At 35.4% G+C, this 12,476-nt stretch overlaps 1 protein-coding gene across 2 annotated transcripts in view; it reads left to right on the top strand.

The window, feature by feature from the left end:
* PHTF2 (putative homeodomain transcription factor 2) overlaps positions 1–12,476 on the top strand; it is a 62,203-nt gene that overhangs the window by 36,879 nt on the left and 12,848 nt on the right. For both annotated transcript variants that reach the window (XM_033058686.1, XM_033058687.2), the window contains exons 6-11: positions 481–646; positions 1,309–1,473; positions 5,882–6,083; positions 7,130–7,288; positions 10,040–10,258; positions 12,103–12,231. In XM_033058686.1, coding sequence (XP_032914577.1) covers positions 481–646; positions 1,309–1,473; positions 5,882–6,083; positions 7,130–7,288; positions 10,040–10,258; positions 12,103–12,231 — 1,040 coding nt within the window. The remainder of the gene's footprint in view (positions 1–480; positions 647–1,308; positions 1,474–5,881; positions 6,084–7,129; positions 7,289–10,039; positions 10,259–12,102; positions 12,232–12,476) is intronic.

Here is a 12,476-nt window from a genome sequence, read left to right as displayed (position 1 = left end):
TGGAACATTGAGTTTAAAATGCATTCTGCCATGTAGGAGTTTCTAGTCTCAAGGGTCATCAAACTCACTGGATTGTGCTTTGTCATAACACATGGTACAGAACTGAACTTACTTGGGCTGCTTAAAGGATGATATTTACTGGTTTTGTCTCCTACTGATGTTTCACCATAGTTAAAGTGGTTTCATGATAGATAACAGCTTTCCAAATGTTTTTCCTCCCTTACTTCATTCAGCCACCTTTTTTTGAGCAATACCTATAATATCACAAGCATGAAAGAAAAGATGGGTATTAAGACAGTCAACTGTTTAGACCCTAATTGCTGCTGGTTTTCAGCAAAATAATATTGTTCTCTTTAGAATTACATGAGTTGGCTTAAAATGCGAGTAAAGGTCTGGTTCTGACTGGTTCATTTTTGACAAAAACCATATGAGTTGGCCATTTCAGACATGAAACTCAACTTCATTTCCCTTCTTTTCCAGTTGCTGCTGTAGTGCTATTCTATACAGCCCAAAGCCCACATAATATACCTCTGACTGAAGTCATTGGGCCGATATGGCTCATGTTGCTGCTTGGGACTGTGCACTGTCAGATTGTTTCAACACGAACTCCTAAACCACCTCCCAGCACAGGGGGTAAAAGAAGAAGGTATAGTCTGTGTTAAAGTACTTTATAATTTAGGATTGTAAAACTACTGTAGAGAATGTACATGAAGAAAAAAGTAGGGGTTTACAGTCTGTGCTTTGCTAGAGAAGAGAAATTGGTGCTCTGTTTTTACCAGAGACTTTAAAATGCTGCTTAATCGGTGCTCTTTAACTTTTATGCATTGACTAATTTAAGCATAGTTTTATTTGAATTTTAATGCATTAAATCTGACATCTTGTCTCAATAATCTGAATAGTGGTGGACTGACAGTGTTTATATTACTGTAAATTTAGCTTTATAAATCTGGCTAATAATCTGTGGAAAGTATATGTGAAAAGAGATGCTCTTGGAAATGTAGAATTTAAGTCTTCTGATGACTGGTTTGCTACAGTGAATTGTCCCATTAAAATGGGAAACACTGCAGCAAGGAATTTTGTAGGTCTAAGCTGCTGCTGATGAAATGAAATGTGTTTTGTGTTTAAGTATTATAATAATGAATGTATCATACTTTTTTATTTAATGGAGTTTATTAAATTGATATGACCAAACTTTAACAAAATACTTTGGAATCCTGCTTGTCTTTGCATGTTTAAACTGCTGAACACAGAGAACTAGCATATTGCACTTATAAAACTACCTTCCCATTTTAATCTCTTCTGATGAAGGAAATTAAGGAAAGCAGCACATTTGGAAGTACATAGGGAAGGAGATGGCTCTAGTACCACAGATAACACACAGGAAGGAGCAGTGCAGAGCTACGGTACAAGCACCTCTTGCAGTATTGGCGCTGTCTTCAGAGATATCTGGCATGCTGCTTTCTTTTTATCAGGGTTTGTATTTATTCAAGGCTACATATGTGTTAGAGATGCACTATCCCTTTTCTAATTAAGTAAATATTGATGTAATGATTAAACTTCTGTTGATCTAGTTTTTGCTCTTGATAGCAAACTCATCTGAGCATTTGAAAATGGACTAATGTGTTGTTGCTTGATTTTTCCACATGCTGATGCAATAATTTTGAAAAAAATACTGAATTGTCATAGAATAATTTGAGTTGGACAGGACCTTAAAGATCATCTAGTTCTCCCCTCTTGCCATAGGCAGAGGTAACTTCCACTAGACCAGAGCCCCATCCAGTGTGGCCTTGAACACTTCCAGGGATGGGGCAGCCACAGCTTCTCTAGGCAACCTGTTCTATTCTCACCATCAGTTTTAATCCAAAGAGAAAAATTCAACTCTTTAATTTTACTTTATTACATTACCTCCTTGTTACTCCAAGAGAATGTTTATTCAACTCTGTCACTGTCATCAGATGACACACTTTTTCTTCAGGATTCAAATAAACACTGATTGGGCTATTAAAAAAAGTCTTTAAAAAAAATTCCATAGCTCTATGTGCAAGACATGCTATATATCCAGATTTGGAGTGCTAGGTATCAGCATTTATTAATAAGTGAAAATATACTCAATAAAGTAGTACTAAATTGAGAAAAGGGATAATGCAAGTTATTGATGTTTTGTTGTGCATGCTGCACTGTAAATACAGCAACACTAACATGTCTGTCATACCTGTGATCTGTGCTTTTAACCACTAGTAAAACTTATGTTCTGGGATTATCTACTTGAAACCTTGGACAAGTTTTAAAAATGTTTGAAAGTGTTGTAAGAGGAGAGTTTATTTGACTTTTTCCTTTGTGAGTTAAGTTCTCTTTGATAAACTGTGGGTCGCAGTGACAGGCAGCAGGGCTGTACTCTGGGTCTGTGGGCATTACTCTCTGATATGCTTCAAGTGTAATCTTGTAGACTTTTTTAATGTTTTTTTTCCCCTTCATTGTTCTGCAGTAAGAAGAGTGTTGGAAGATCATTTGATTATTTTTTTTACCTTGGCTTTCCTGCTGTTGGGCTTACAGTATTTTCACTTGAGAAAGGCTGTGAAAGATTTGTTTAAACCATCGAATGAGAGGTGGTGTATGTGTATATATAGAGGTTAAGCCTCCATGATGACTACTTAGTATATACAGTATCTTTAAAGGAAAAGCAACACAGAGTGACTGAGAGTGCTGTAAACAGCCCTTAGTCCTTGTTACCCCATCAGTGGCAGAGGCACAGTTGTTGGTATGTCTAGAGCCATAGAAACTTGTCCAGATGAAAAATGATCTTTTTTTTTTTGCCATGGGAACATGCAGCCCAGATCTTTCATGTAATTTTTTTAATGGTAATGCAAATAGTTTTGTCAGCACAATGGGCTGGGAATGAGGAAGCAAGAGCACAGTGTGGAGTACATTGACTACTTGGTGATGTTGCTTAAGTAAAATCTTATGAAATCTCAGTGCAAGGAAACTGCACAGCTACAATTGTCCTGTTTAAGACATAATTGGAAGCTCTTTAGCACATTGGAATGTCTTATATAGAATGTCTAATTAGAATTTCTTTTCAGCAGTTTTTCACTTATGTTAATTTTGACATATTGTTTCCTGGAATTTCAAGTATAGGTCATAAAGACTTTATTTCAAATTAACCTCAGAAATTATGTTCTCTGGCTTAGGGCAGCACCCTGTGTGCCTACACCATTTGCCTGTGCTCAGATCAATGGTAAACTGGAATTGTGTATTCAATAAATATCCTTTTGATTGGCAGACCTCAGTCTGACTTTAAAATAATAATTTGAAACTTTAATCCAGTGCAGGGGCAATTTAGAAAATACTATTGGTAAGTTTTATTAGAAAAGAGGGCAGTACCCAAGCCAGGTGACTTGTTCAGAATGTAGTACTGATTTGGGAATTTGCATGTGTCCTTTCTCCAGTGGAAATCTTGTAAGTTCTCTAATGGTTTTGCAGTGGGAACAGAGAGGAGAGTTTTTCTGAGCAACACCAATGAAAATACATTGAAAGAATACTTGAGAGGGCAAATACTCACTCCTCCAGAAACTTTAACTTTTCCTTAGTGTTTTCTCTGGCTAATGCATGAATAAGACTGAAAGTCATTCTTGATTTAGCTTTTGCATATATTCAAACCTTTAAAGACATTGTACTTATTCTTTTTTTCACTCTAAATACTTTTAGTTATAGCCTAAAGTTGTAAAAGTTGATTAAGGATGTATATATATATATAACGATTCTAGAAAACTATACATTTTTGTCTGCTAGGGATATGTCATTTATATTTGTTACTCTTTGTTTTTGTTTTTTTTTTTTTTTAAATACATACATAAAAGCCTAACTTTAAGCCTAAATGTATGTTTTTCTGGCTTAAGGCTTACACTTAAATTTAGGGGGTCTGAAAATAACTTTGTTTCTCTGTTAGAAGCAAAGACTTCAGTCAAGCTCCCTGATATTTAGAATGAACCATAGTTGATGCAATTTTAGCACTCAAACATTGCTTGAGTAGTGAAATCCCATCTGAAAAAGTTGTGCACACATGCATATGGGCTTTCTTTTTCTTATCTGTCCCTATTCAACTGTTTGAGGCTACTACTTCTAACTTTAAAGTTTCATCTAAAATGTATAAAAATTTCTCAAATCAAACTTGGAAGAGTTGTACCACTAATCTGCTCATATATTTAGTAACTTGTGGAGGAGGATGTGTGTGTGTGATGGGAACTGCATTTACTTTTGATGGCTAGAAAGAAATTTTTAAGAAGTGCTGGAGGAATATTTAATGAATTACAGATTAGCTTATCTGGATTCCTCCTTACTACTGATAATTTAATTTTAGTGCTTCTTCCTCAGTACTCACAACTGACCTTACTTATTATTTTGCAATGAGATACCACTGAAAGGCAGTTCCTTTCCTTTAAAAGAAATATAAATTAACTTTTTTCTAGTTAGGGTGACAAAATTAAATTAAATATGGGATAGGAGGATTAAACACCTTAGTAACATGGTCTCTTCTCTTGATCATTTTGTCTGCATCCCTTTATTCCTTTTTTCTGCATGCCATTATTTTGTGAGCTGAATTGGTACTTTTTGGAATTTTTTTCACTTTATCCAGCTACCCCTAGCCATTTTTTGTGTTCAGGACTCCCCTTTATGTGTGGGATACCTTATCTTGGAAGGAATGTGAGGCGACTCTCCAAATTCTCCCAATTTGTTTGATGTACATATTAAAGAGGAATTTAATCTTCTGCTGTGTAATCCAAGCCTTCACAGAATGCCTCAGTCCTTAAAGAGAAAGGCAGTGCATATTCCCTCACAGGAGCACAAGATCAGTTGAACAGATTCTTGATAGCTCCCTGATCTATGCCCAATGTTCTGTTTGAAATAAAACCAGAAAATTTTAGAAGCCTTATTTATAACACTTTCCTCTGGTCTTCTCTCCTCCCTTGTCCCATCAAGCATTCTGAGAATCAAATTTAGAAATCAAAAAAGGAATAAAACTTAATTTGCTTTGACAATACAAAAGCTTAAGAGAAGACTTAAAAGTCTCTGTCAGTAAGGTAGCAAGTTGCTATTAATCTTCCTTCCTTCATCCACTGCACTTTCTAGTTTGGGTGCATAATCATCCAAATGTTTGCTCTGAGAGAGCCTTCTTGTATTAGGTAGTCTTGCTGGTACATTTATTGTCTAGGAAAGGACCTTGATTCTTGAGAATGTTATGGGACACTATTCAGTAGAAGTAATCTTGAGATTTTGTCCTTCAAAAAATAGTTTAATTGGTATGTTTGTAAGAGAGATTGAAAAATGTTACCTGTCATGTTACTGGATATTACAGAAAAAGAGTAGATCCCCTTCTGTTTAGTGGGGTTGTCAGTAAGCAGAGTATATTCAAAACAGCAAATGTCAGTGTACAGATTACTAAACAGCATGTTTGTTTGCAGCTTCAGAAAATTGCATGCTTGCTTTGAATTAATAATTATTAAAGCAACTTCTAGCATACCTCTCTTATTTGTTAAGATAGAGTAGAGGGGTTTCAATTTCACTTTTGAGGTTTGTGGCTCTTCTATTGCCAAAGCTGCTGTGAAATTTAATTTTTAAAACAGGTTGCCTTTTCTTTCAGTAGCTAGTGATATACATTTCTCTCACACAGTGACAGTTTATTTTATAACAATTTTAGGAGAGGACCGTGGGTATTATTTAGAAGATTAAATAGTTACAAATATGACATCACAATCAAATGTTAGTATTGTTCGTTTGTGGACATATTAGTAATGATAAAACATTGATAGGAATAAGCAGGATTTAGACTGGGAAATATTTAAGAGAATAATTAATTTAATACATGTGTTTGTTTTAAACATAGATCTAAGAAAGCAAAAAACTCAATAGATAAATCCACTGAAACTGATAATGGCTACGTGTCCCTTGATGGGAAAAAGCCAGGTAAAGGCAGTGAAGAATGTGTGCAGGGCCATGAACGTCGGTGTGAAGTGATCAGGCCAGAAGAGACAGGGTGGAGCCCTTCCCCAGGGAGAGATGCTTTGAGCAACCACAGTCACCACAAAGTAAGTGTGCTTGTTGCTTTTTGTGATGCCTTTGATGCATTCTTATCTACTTTCTTCTTAAAAATATTTTTTAAATGAAATTAAGATTAGGGTCTTGGAGCCAGAAATTATAGTGAGTTCTCCTACTTCATCATATTCCTGGCTTTTCCTTTTTCTTGTAGGAGGAACCTTAATGGTGTTTAAACATTCTTTGGTATTCTATATTTCAATGTACAAATTTCTGTGTTGTGCTTTATCTGTGGGTATTTACTGACCAGGTATATGTTCTGTGCCTTCTCTATGATAAAATGGAACAGATTTTGCATTACTGAAAATTTGTAATTTTAAGGTCATTCTGAGCATTTATTTGCCTGTGAATCATCTTCCTTTTCCTTTTTAATTTATTGGTCTGTGCAAAAGATGATGAAAGCAGGATTTCCCTCCCAAGTGAAATAGGCAGGACTCTCCATAATGAGGAATAGGAATGAGAGGGAATAATAGAACCATTACAGAATTGTACGAAGTGATCATGGAAGAAAGCAGAGCTCTTAATTTGTCTGGGTCTTATTATCTCCTGGATATCCTGTGTTCATTAGTAACCCCAGTGTTCAGCATACATCCTCTAAGCACTGCTTCCTTGTAAGAGGTGGTAAATGTTAGCTTTGTACAGAATATGTTGATAATTCAGTGTTATATTGTTTCTTTTAATTGGCCGGTTGGTTTGGATTTTTTGTTTCGTTGGTTCTCTTTGGAGATGTGGATATGTTTTCTCTAAGCCTATCCTGGCATATTCCGTTTACAAAAAATCACATTTGAAATAACAGCATCATAATATTTCTTGAGGCTAATGTGGGCTAGGCCTTCCTTTGAAAAAATGTTTTTCATGTTATAATTTCCATTCCATAATTCCTGCTCTGCCAATTACTTTTGAGTCCTGAAAATGCATTAATATCTGGTTTAACTGAGCATAGATACCAAGGTCGTGGAAAGAAATTTGATTTCACCAGTTAAGAACAAGACTTAGTAAATACGGCTGTGTCTTACTAATACTGTATTTCTTGCACTAGGATGCCCACAGGACTGTGACAAATTTATCAGATGAAGTTTCTAGTGAGGAAGGGCCTGAAACTGGCTATTCTTTACGCCGCAATGTAGAGCGCACTTCTAGCGATTGTACACTTCGAAACAGGAAATCTCACCATTATAAGAAACACTACCCTCTGGAGGTATGTTCATTTCTATTGCTTCTTGCCTGTGAATTCTTAAAAACACTTCTTGGCTAAGGTATATTGAGCAAGCAACTTGCATGTACGTGGTTGCTGGCTGGAGTTACACTGTATTTCCACAAATTTTATTTTTCCTATATTGGATTTTAGGTGTCTGTAAACTGTAAGTCATGCTAGTGAGGAACAGAGAATTCTTTTTTCCCTTTTGTTTGATGGCAGTGTTTTCAAAGTAAGAGGTTGTAATCTAGTTTGTTTGAGCTTCATCCCATTTTTCAGTTTGTTATAAGGAGACTATAATACGTTCAGTAGATTTTGCATTGGGTTGTGGTAACTCTGTTGCTGTCTCGTGACAGCAGTTATCTCCTCTGGAAATTTGCTTTGTTACAGAAACAGTAGTAATTGAGAATATGCAAATTTTCAGCATGCTACTGTTCCTGTTTCTCTCCATTTAGTATTTTGGATTCACCCACTTCCTCGTGGAGAATTCTGACTCTGAGTTTTCATTTCCTTGTGTTCGTTGAAACAATAATATAAAATCTTGTAGTGAAATTTTACCAAAATTGTTAATGTATAAAAAATGCCAAAATTTTAAGAGACCTGATGGCATTACAGCTTATAATAGGGGATTTCACAGATTCCACATTAGCAGAATCCTTAATTGTAAGAACTCAGACGCTGAAAGAGAGTGGGATAGCTTATTGTGGTTTTGTTTATTTATTCATTATTTTTAAAAAATCATGCTGTTTTACTAATGGTGTGCAACTTCACACTTTTTAAAGGCTGTATTTTTTTCACTAAGACTGAGTAAAGAAAGCAAAGAGTAGAATCAGCACTGACAAAAGTCCACTGGCAGATGGGCTTGATAGGCAGAGTCTCATAAGTAAACTCTCTACTTGATGTAGGAAAAGTGTGTTTGAAGGGTTCAGGTATTGCTTGCTCTGATCACAACTGCAAAGTCTTCAAGTTGATGCTTTTCGTAGAAGACGTTATTAAATATGCTGTTCTATCACTCAATTCTCATATACTTTGGTTAGAAAGATCCAGAATGTTAACTGATCACAGCATTTAATACCTTTGCATGTATGGTTTGGGATAATGGCCCTGTTTGTTTCATGTGACAGATGTCCCTTCTCTGTGTGCTTGTGCAGCCATAGTCCTTCACAGGAGGAAGCAGAAAGACACCATTACAGTTGATTTTTTTGTTTTTGAGCTTAGATATATTTTTCTCTTCTAGAGTGATTCAAAGCTAGGGAAGACTTTGTAGATACCGTCAGAAAACTAAAGAGATAAAATGTAATCCGTATTTAGCTGTGGCAGTACTGTTTTACACTTATTCCCTGTTCACTGATCTGACTGATGCAATGAAAGAGGAAGCTTTTTTTTCTTGCTACCAACTCGCCTCCCCCACACCATTACAAAGGAAATGAAACAATAGTTTTCAAATCAGTGAAAGCTTTCTTTGTATTGAAAAAAAAAATTAGTGAAGTCAGTGGATATACTCTCAAATTCTGTCCTACGTTTTCTGTTATCTTAATGTTTACATGTGTTGTTTGAGCAAGCTATTTTTCATGTTCTTACCTTATAAACTTTCAGTCTCAGTGGTACCCAGTAGTGACTGCCTTCTATAAATAACTTATTTTTTGCTTTAAAAAAATACTTCAGACTCTTTCTGCATTGATTTTATCCCTCTCTTTCTCAAAGGTGGAGAAAGAATTCAGACCAATTTTCTTCTAAACATTTCTTTACAAAATGGTTTGCATAAAATACATTAAGCATGGTTTTCAGAAAGAATGAAGAACATTTCTTCAGATAGTAATGGGCTATGAATCACAGTAAGTTAGTATGTCTGCTGAAACAGATAGCTGCCTAATTTTTTCCAGTGTAAAAAAAAGTGTTCTCAAGAGAAATTAGTAGAATGAAAAAAGGTTGGTGTTAAGAGGGAATGGAAATTGCCAGAGGATGGCAGTGAGTAGGTGGATATTGCTTTAATACTGCATCCCTGTCTTGCTTTAAATGGATTCTGTTTATTGTAGAAAGTAGTTTAAACTCTAGGCTGTTGTTCTGAAGACGACAGTAGATTGTTTCATGTGGATGCATTGGGAGATTTGAATGTCCCAGACTTAAGATTTTTCTTTCTTTATGTAAGAGCTAGGTAAAACATGGCTTTACAAAAGCATACTTGTTTGTCAGATGCAGTTTGTTTAATGTAATTAAAATTAAAATCTGCACTAACTGTGCAGATTACACATAAACCTGGTATTAGCTATGTTTATTTTTCCCCTCTATACCTGATGCATTACTGTCTGCAAACAAGCACACTCTGAGAAAGGTATGTTAGTAGTGACAATGTGACTTTAGGGGACTTGGAGGTCAATTCCTCAGAAGTTTGATATATAGCTGGATATATAGGCTTGATAATTGCTGTTAAATTCTAAACTAATGAGCTCTAAAAATCTGGGAAGTAGTTATTTCCTTTTAATAATGGGTATGATTTGATTCTTCTTTATGTGGCCCCATCCCTGAAGAGCAGGGACAATGAGCTGTTGCTTTTTGGTACAATATCTTAAAATGTGCAACCTCTTAGACACACTGGCAATTAACATAAATCTTTCTGATGACAATTATAAAGGATTAGAACCTGAAAATCCAGATAAACACAGATTCACTACTCTGAACTTATAACATCTCTGCCAGGAAATGATGTAGAATGAAAAACAGTGGCGTTAATTCCATTGGATGTTTGGGTTTCAGGACACACCTAAATCAGGTACTAGCTGCAGTTCTCGGTGCTCAAGCTCCAGACAGGACTCTGAGAGTGCAAGGCCAGAGTCAGAAACTGAAGATGTGCTGTGGGAGGACCTCTTGCACTGTGCTGAGTGCCACTCGTCCTGTACCAGCGAGACAGACGTGGAAAGCCCTCAAGTGAATCCATGTGTGAAGAAGGAATTCAGAGATGATCCATTTCATCAGGTTGGTATGCACCAATTTTGGTTTTTTTACACTAACTCAAGTTCAGTGTTACCTATCCTACATCACAGAAGGCCTGGGAGGAAGACCTGTGTTAGATGGAATTAACAAAGCCAAAGTGGTTTGATAGAATTAAAACAAGGAAAGCTTGATTTCTGCTACTCAGTCTAAAGAAGAGGGTATGACAATGTATCAGTATAGCCTGTAGAATATTTCAGTTCTTGAATCTTAATTCTGTTTGGTTCTGTTTGGTTGTTTATTTTTCTGTTTTGAGTTTTTCCTTTTTTGTTTGTTTGTTTTGTTTAATTTTTTGTTATGCTTGAATTTTGGTGGGTTTTCTCCCCCTTTTGTTTTTCTCTAGTGGAATTGCTTTTTAAAAGTACTTATCAGACATCTTTGCTTATTTAGAAATGTGTATATAAGAAAAGCAAACAGAAGGATGACATATGCTTTATGTATGTGTATATATATGATATTTTGGGTGTATGTCTAAATTCTATTTGGTTATAATTTTTAATCCTTAAAGATTATAATAGCAATTTGGATTATTTCATGCAGTCTTTTCCTTTTTTTCATTTTTAGTTCTTCCTACTTGCATTCCATAAAACACTACACTAAACCTTGGAGTAGTGAGTTGAATTGCAGTATATATATTGACTTAAGGATTTATATTGATTAGACCAGTTGAGAATTTTTCTATTTGATTACAGATTGTAAATTTTTGAGTTTCAGCTCCTGGTGTTGATACTCCCTCTAGAGGGAGAGCTTGAAAAACTCTTGGTTAATAAAAGCCTGCAACAACTATTTATGGTATTTTAATATTATAAATAATTTCTACTTCAGTGGAAATAAGAAGGGAGATAATTGAATACTCAGCAGATTTCAGATCAATACTTAAAAAGCAAGCAATAAAATGAAAACAAAACTTTACTTTTAATCAGTGATAATTAAAATCTAAAAATAATATCATGCCCTTGCCAGCACCACCGCTTCCAGCAGTGTAATGCACGTAGTGCCAGGTGACTAAACCTGAAAGCAATTTTAATCTCCTGAATGGGATAGGAGGGAGACAGGGCTGAGGAAAATCAAGAAATGACCACAGCAGTACTTGTCACCTATTTTTTCCATATCCTTTAGTTCTTACTTGGCTCTGTGGTTTGAAAAAAAGGTTCCTGAGCCCTAAGTGCATTCAGAAGATTAACTTGGGATTGCTTGGCTCTAGGAGCTGCTTGTATTGATTAGACACCTCCTGCTCTCTGAGTCTGGCCAGATACAGTGTGCACAGAGGGGTCTTTATGCATAACAAGGATTGTAAGTGTAGAAATATCATTAAGAGCAAATAAAAAAACTGTTTCCCTTAGGCTTAACCTGAGAAGAGTGCTTTTCAGAACGTTAGGGATAAATAAATTTTAGGGAAAAAATTCATTAAATGTGTCAGAATTAAAACTGACTTTTAAGTAGAACTTTGTTTTCATATTTCTCTCTTCTCTTATATATTTAAATGAAAAAAAAAGCCAATAAATCCTTAATTGCATTAACTCACCCCTGTTAGAAAATGGAGTATAAAGAAGGAGAGATTTCTGTTCTCACAGCTATTTCTTGGAAAAGAAGGGGATGATTTTGAGGAATGAGGTTAACACACTGTTAGAAGTAAATGCTATATAGCAAATATTTGTGTCAGTCTAAAGTGTTTTGGTTTGGTTTCTTGGTGTGTTCATTTGTTTTTTGTTTGTTTGTGGCTGATTTGTTTGTTTTTAATTTTTTGGTTAGTATATTGCTGACAAAGGCATATTGACATGAAAATAGATTTTTTAATTCTGATGGAAGATGTTCCTTGTCTTTCTCAGAGTCATTTGCCTTGGATCCACAGTTTGAATCCAGGACTAGAAAAAATAAGTGCAATTGTATGGGAGGGTAATGACTGCAAGAAAGCAGATATGTCTGTGCTTGAAATCAGTGGTATGATAATGAACAGAGTGAGTATTTGTTTTACTTTATGCAAATATTGTATTTTAAAGTGTGAACACTACCACTATCACTACTAAGCTTGGTTTATGACTGGGTTTTTTTGTTGGTTGGTTGTGGTTTTTAAATTTGTTTGTTTTGTTGTTCGGTTTATTGTTTAAGTGTGTGTTATTCACATTATTGTTTTATGGCTTACATCACTCTGATTTACTTGTTACCACTGGATTAAAGAGCTACCAGATCTTCAGTGTTGGGA

Source organism: Catharus ustulatus, chromosome 4, assembly GCF_009819885.2.
Source record: "Catharus ustulatus isolate bCatUst1 chromosome 4, bCatUst1.pri.v2, whole genome shotgun sequence".
Taxonomy (NCBI): Eukaryota; Metazoa; Chordata; class Aves; order Passeriformes; family Turdidae; genus Catharus; species Catharus ustulatus.
This window is presented reverse-complemented; position numbering and strand designations above follow the sequence as displayed.